We start from the raw sequence: 6,000 nt of genomic DNA, 5'->3' as shown, positions 1-6,000 counted from the left end.
ACAGTAACCATCAAAGAAACCTGGCTTACCAACAAATTCCTGTGCAAAGGTAGACGTCTTTGGGGGGAAATAAAACACTGCAATGTGTAATATCTGGAAGCCGGCCGAGCTGCACACCCATCCACATGAAACGAGCCTCCTCATCCCGCTGAACTACTATGAGTACTAGTGGGGCTCATCATGTGCCGTCCTGTCCTATGATTCTGTACTAAATCCTGTGCAAAGGTAGACGTCTTTGGTGGGAAATAAAACACTACAATGTGTAATATCTGGAAGCCAGCGGAGCTAAACCCATCTACATGAAACAAGCCTCCTCATCCCGCTGAACTACTGTGAGTACTAGTGGGGCTCATCATGTGCCATCCTCTCCTATGAATGTTTAGACAAAAGCAATGTCCACTGTCTGTGGGGGAACCGTTTGGTGGTGCTGGAGGATGTCCTCTGAGCTGACGAGAAAGGTCTCTGGAGGTGGGGTTGTCTAGCTCTCTGAAGGGCTTGTGTTCTCTCTCAAAAGACTCATGAGTGTGCGGTGTGAGCATGCCGCTGTGGGCCCGTACACAGACACACATACATGCAAGAGTGCACACCATATGTACGTACATACATACACCGTACACAGACACACATACGCGTGCATGCACCATACGTATGTACGCACATACATACATATGTACATACATTGGTACGTGTGTGTGTGTGTGTAGAGAGAGAGAGAGAGATAGAGAGAGAGAGAGAGAGAGAGAGAGAGAGAGAGAGAGATGAAATGAAATGTTATATTAACGTCTTCAAAAGGCCAAAGTGACCTATGAGACCAAAGTTACAACCATGTGACATCTGATACACTGTCTGGAAAAGAAAAGAAAGAAAAGAAGAGAGAGAGAGAGAGAGAGGTAGTGGTTTTGGTGATGTATATAGCCAAATTTTGAGGATCTCTTATGTATGTGTTTCTGATGACAGCCTGGAGTTCAAGGGGAGACATTGAGCTAGATGAGGCATCAGAATCGGGAAGAATTGATCAAGAGATATTGGAGCTACAAAAGACCTACAAGAATAAGCTTTTCTTATTCCGCCAAGCTTGCCGGAACAAAGAAGTACTATTTGTGCTTGATATTAAGCATCTTCATTGTGCTCTTATGCTGATAGTATATTTTACTTTCTTTAACTAGAGAGGCATTGTGCCTGATAGTTTAATTTCCCTTTATTGTCATGACATAGGTAATGCTGGAGGTAAAGCTAAAAGTGGGACCTTGTCCAGTTAAAAAACTTGCTGCAGCAGAAGCATCCTCTTTACGAGCTGCATGGGTAGTTATTGACAGGTTCGAACACCCTTGCCTAAAGTTAGAGTTCTCATTTTGTTTGTTTGAAGCAATGGCAAAGTGCAATGGGGTCCTGAGGCTGAAAATCTTGTTTTTAGAGGGTCTAGAAGACGAACCCTCCCAGTTCATGTCAGCCCTGGTTAGCTCTTTTATTGATGTGTGGCAAGAAGTGGTCTTTGCTGGCCTCAAGGTAATATCCTCAAAGAGGGGCTTCCCCAGCCATTCCTGAGTCTTGCATCCGTGTAGGAGTGGTGTTCGCGTAGGATTCTCGTTTAAGTACTCTTGTTGCAGATTTAGCTCATGATGATCCTCTAGGCCTCCCTATGGCTTATGATTATCATCCATCTCTCTAACTTTTCCCTGATGAGCACTCAGGGAGTCTGGCTTCAAACTCCTGACTCTCAGCGAGAGTCTCGCAAGTCTCTCCTTGTCTGTATGTTAAGTAGATAGAGGGCTTTGCATCTCTAATTGTTATCCTGTATGACCTCGCAAAGAAGATCGCTGGACTATGGCATGTATAGCATGTCACATTTTTGCATATCTCATACGTCAAAACCAGAGGATGATCATGGAGGTGATACATGTGCGAGCATCTCGGCTCTTCTCATTTGTCAGGTTAGTCACTTTGTTATGGCATGTCAAGAGCCAGGTAAGTGGCCTTCCAGATAACCTCATGTCAAACTATGCCTAGCATATGCATGGGTTGGCAAAACGGTGGGAGTTTCCTGAATGGAGAATCCCAAGACCAGGATTGTATAACCAGAGTCTTCAAAGACATTTTAACTTTGTAAGTGCTTTCTTTGGGAGTTGGGGCACCATGAGAGGACATGTTAGCTGATGTGTCTTAACCTCAGGCAAGAGATGATTTGGTTGCAAAAGCTGGTAAGGCAATGGCTGCAATTTTCGTTTATGTATATTGTAAAGTTTATTCACCTGAGTATGTTCCACAGGAGTCTTGAATGTATTGAAATCTAGAGCGAGTGCCTCTGGCAAAAATGTGATTCTAATATTTCTATTTGTATTAGTTCTAACAAGGATATTGCTGAACTTGATCAGCAACATGAAAAAAGGCAAAAAGTACCTATGTAGGAAGCTCACTTGCAACATTATTCTTATGAAAGATGAGGATTGCAGCGACATTGAAATTTCCAAAATAAGCTCTAAAAGTTCAGGAATACAGGGACATTTGAGACAGCAGCTTTCTCTTTTGTCCCATATTTCTTCCGAGCCTACTGGCCCAAAAATCAAAGGAAGCACATATCTTTCACATCAAGGTGAGTTTACCTTTACTCCTCACTTAGTATGGAAACCTCTCTCATATACAAGCTCATGGGAATTCTCAAAGTATGTACAGACAACTTCCTTCCGCTCATCATTCAATTATGTCCTTTCTTAATCTGTAAATGAGATTGGAAATTTGAAGATGGCAAAGTATACTACAGTAGTTAAAGTTTTTTGACACAACTATACATACATAGATATGTACATACATCCATTTATCTATCTACCTATCGACCTAAATACATAAATATATGCATGCATATAGGTACGTATGCATACATACATATGTGTATGTGTGTGTGTGTGTGTGTGTGAAAACACACACACACACACACACACGCACACATGCACCCACACGCCCGGTGCCAACAAACACACACAATATTGTTAAAAAATCATGCACAATAATCATTATACGAAAGGTCATTGTTGCAAAATTATACATAATAAAGCATTTTGATGCAAATCCTTCATATGTGTAATGGTTTCCAATATCGAAGTTATATATGCACCTATTCATATTTATGCAGACAGCGAGGAAAAGGAAAAACAAAATGAGCTGCTGGAAGCACCTATTCATATTTATGCAGAGAGCGAGGAAAAGGAAAAACAAAATGAGCTGCTGGAAGCAAATGAAAAGATGGAAAATGATTTATCACGAGAGAAAAACCAAAGGATCAGCGCTAAGTTTTATACTAGCGAAGTGCCACCTCTTTGCTCGGTTTGCAAACAAAAGTCTCCAACATTTGCACAAATGCCCAGACAGTTTGGCTTAAAAGATCTTCAAGTGGCTACAAATACTTTCTCCGAAGACAATCTTTTATCAAAGGGGAGCTCTTTTCTTGTTTACAAGGGGGTCCTAGAAGATGGTATAACTGTGGTTGTGAAGTGCCCAAGAGCCAGAGATTCACAAGCAACCTCAGAGTTCCTTTTTGCAGTTGAATTTTTTAGCCGTGCCCATCACAAAAATTTAGTCAGCCTTGTGGGCTATTGCAACGAGGGAAGAATGCTTGTTTATGAATACGTATGCAACCAGTCATTGGCATGGCATCTTTCAGGTAAGCTATGAAAGTATCTTTCTATAATGCACGCGCGCGAGTGTGTGTGTGTGTGAGAGAGAGAGAGAGAGAGAGAGAGAGAGAGATGAAAATGAAATGAATGATATACTAACGTCCTCAAAAGGCCTCTAGATTAACGTCTACGGAAGACCCCAAAGGGTATATGAGACCATAAGTAATACAATGGTACTATGGATATATTGAGCCATGGATGAATGGAAAGAAATTGGAAAAAATTGGAAAATGTACATCTGGATAGCATCCTTTGATCCCTCCTCACCTAGTGCCAATCTCAGGGCAGAAAGAGGGTTAGGCCTCTGTGATGGGGGCATGTCATGTTGGTAGAGAGCCTCTCGGATTCGTCTCTATGTGGTTAAGGGTCCTGATACTCTGGGTCGGGGACATCTGGCTCGTAGAATGGATTGGGCTCTCTCGCTGAGGACTCCTTAGGGGCGCGGAGCCAGAGCACAAGTATGGGTGGTGGGCTCTGAAGTCGGAGTAGAGGCACTAGTTTGGGACGTGTCCTGTCGGGACTGGGCCTGTCTCTCAGCATGCTGCATCAACACTCCATCCCTGTGTTGTCTGAGCACCATCAAGTACATGCCGAGGCATCTCTGATTCTCATACTCTATAAGCCATGTGAGTGGCCTTAATCCCTCTCGGAAAAGGAGGCAGTGGAATCTCCGTATCTTGTAGTGAAACATATAATGAACATCATCCTCTATCACTGTTGTGGAGCATAGTTTTGCATATCCTCTCCTCCTGTAGGATATTCTTGGCTCTCTGCGAGTCTCTGTTCTAAGGTGGTGGGAGGATACCTTGAGCTGGCTAGTCACGATGGCTAGTCGTGATACACATAGCATGTGACATGCATATTTGTATCGAGATCTCCATGAATCCATCCTTGGAGAGTCTCAAGAAGGGATCTCTAAAGAACCTACATTTCTTACCAATCTCCAACGGCAACACCCATGTCCAATGTATGTGTAGTTTGAGTAGATCTAATTGGATGATCCAGTTGATCTCATGTCGTGAGAGGTCAGGGTAGGGGGAATCTAGGCTATACGGAAACGGGGGAAGATGGTCCATCTGTATGCCATGTGCATGAAACCACTCAACTACCACCTAATATCATGCATGTATCGGCAATGGTGATGGCCATGTGGATGAGGGAAGTCCAACTATCCCACCCCCTTCCTCTCCCTCTCGCAATATAACTGCATAGAGGACTCTACTGTTAGTCGTGGGAGGTGATCTATACATGCTGAATGTAAGTGACAGTCTGAAAGAGGGCATCTATAACCAATGGAGCCACCCCAAACTCTCTACATATAATGTCATGTGGTACAGATGGCTTACTCTTGATCATGCATGACAACATCATCACCTTTAACCTCTCTATGCTCCTCCGCTCGTCCTTCCCTAGGCTTCGCCCCTAGAAGGCTGTACCAAAAATAGCTGCTGATTGTACTAAAGTGTCAAAGAGCCACTGGGCGGATCTTGTCTGGGCTGAATGCCAGCAGCTGAGGCTCCATGTCAAGGGGCAAAGAAGTCGGTGTGATAGGTGTCTGTGGTTTATCTCGGCTCTCGGCTTAGCTGCCTGAGTAGACTATCGTTGTGATGAGTATCTGTGAGCTAGTATAGTCCCGACTCCCAAGCATCTCTGATCTTTGTAGTGCGTCACCTCATGACAGTTTGCCTCTGCCCAGCCCGTCAGCGGTGCTGCATCTTTGGGCAGTGTGACTGCGGAGAGAACCACAGCAGCCAGCCTTTCCACCTGCTCACCACTCAATCAGCTCCGCTGCTAACTGTCTCCAGCTCGCGGCCTTTTGCTCCTATTGCTCTGCACCTACTGACCCCTTTTCCTCTCCATGAATCCACCTTGGAGAGTCTCAAGAAGGGATCTCTAAAAGAACTCACACTTCTTACCAATCTCTGACGGACAGACCCATGTCCAATGTATGTGTAGTCTGAGTAGATCTAACTGGATGATCCAGTTGATCTGATGTCGTGAGAGGTCGAGGTAGGGGGAATCTAGGCTGTACAGAAACGGGGGAAGATGTTCCATCTGTATGCCATGTGCATGAAACCACTCAACTACCACCTAATACCATGCATGTATTGGCAATGGTGGTGGCCATGTGGATGAGGAGGGCAGTCCTGCTATCCCACCCACTCCCTCTCCCTCTCGCAATATAATTGCATAGAGGACTCTACTGTTAGTCATGGGATGTGATGTATACATGCTGAATGTAAGCGACGGTCTGAAAGAGGGCATCTATAACCAATGGAGCCACCCCAAACTCTGTACATATAATGTCATGTGGTACAGATGGCTTACTCTT

The 6,000-nt window shown here is 44.2% G+C and overlaps 1 protein-coding gene across 5 annotated transcripts in view; it reads left to right on the top strand.

The window, feature by feature from the left end:
* The first annotated feature begins 203 nt into the window (after positions 1-203).
* The window catches only part of LOC147636901 (putative serine/threonine-protein kinase PBL21), a 44,609-nt gene continuing 38,812 nt past the window's right edge, over positions 204-6,000 (top strand). Inside the window, exons 1-5 of one of the 5 annotated variants that reach the window (XM_086800478.1) lie at positions 204-332; positions 958-1,091; positions 1,216-1,316; positions 2,373-2,590; positions 3,128-3,655. In XM_086800478.1, the coding sequence (XP_086656604.1) occupies positions 1,219-1,316; positions 2,373-2,590; positions 3,128-3,655 (844 nt within the window). In that variant the 5' untranslated portion in view covers positions 204-332; positions 958-1,091; positions 1,216-1,218. Of the gene's footprint in view, positions 333-377; positions 469-957; positions 1,092-1,215; positions 1,317-1,338; positions 2,199-2,372; positions 2,591-3,127; positions 3,656-6,000 lie in introns of those variants that run through there. The other 4 variants (XM_086800476.1, XM_086800475.1, XM_086800479.1 and 1 more) reach the window with 4 other exon arrangements.

The sequence above is a fragment of the Cibotium barometz genome, chromosome 7 (genome assembly GCF_041138505.1).
Source record: "Cibotium barometz isolate CiBa-2024 chromosome 7, ASM4113850v1, whole genome shotgun sequence".
In the NCBI taxonomy this organism is placed as follows: domain Eukaryota; kingdom Viridiplantae; phylum Streptophyta; class Polypodiopsida; order Cyatheales; family Cibotiaceae; genus Cibotium; species Cibotium barometz.
This window is presented reverse-complemented; position numbering and strand designations above follow the sequence as displayed.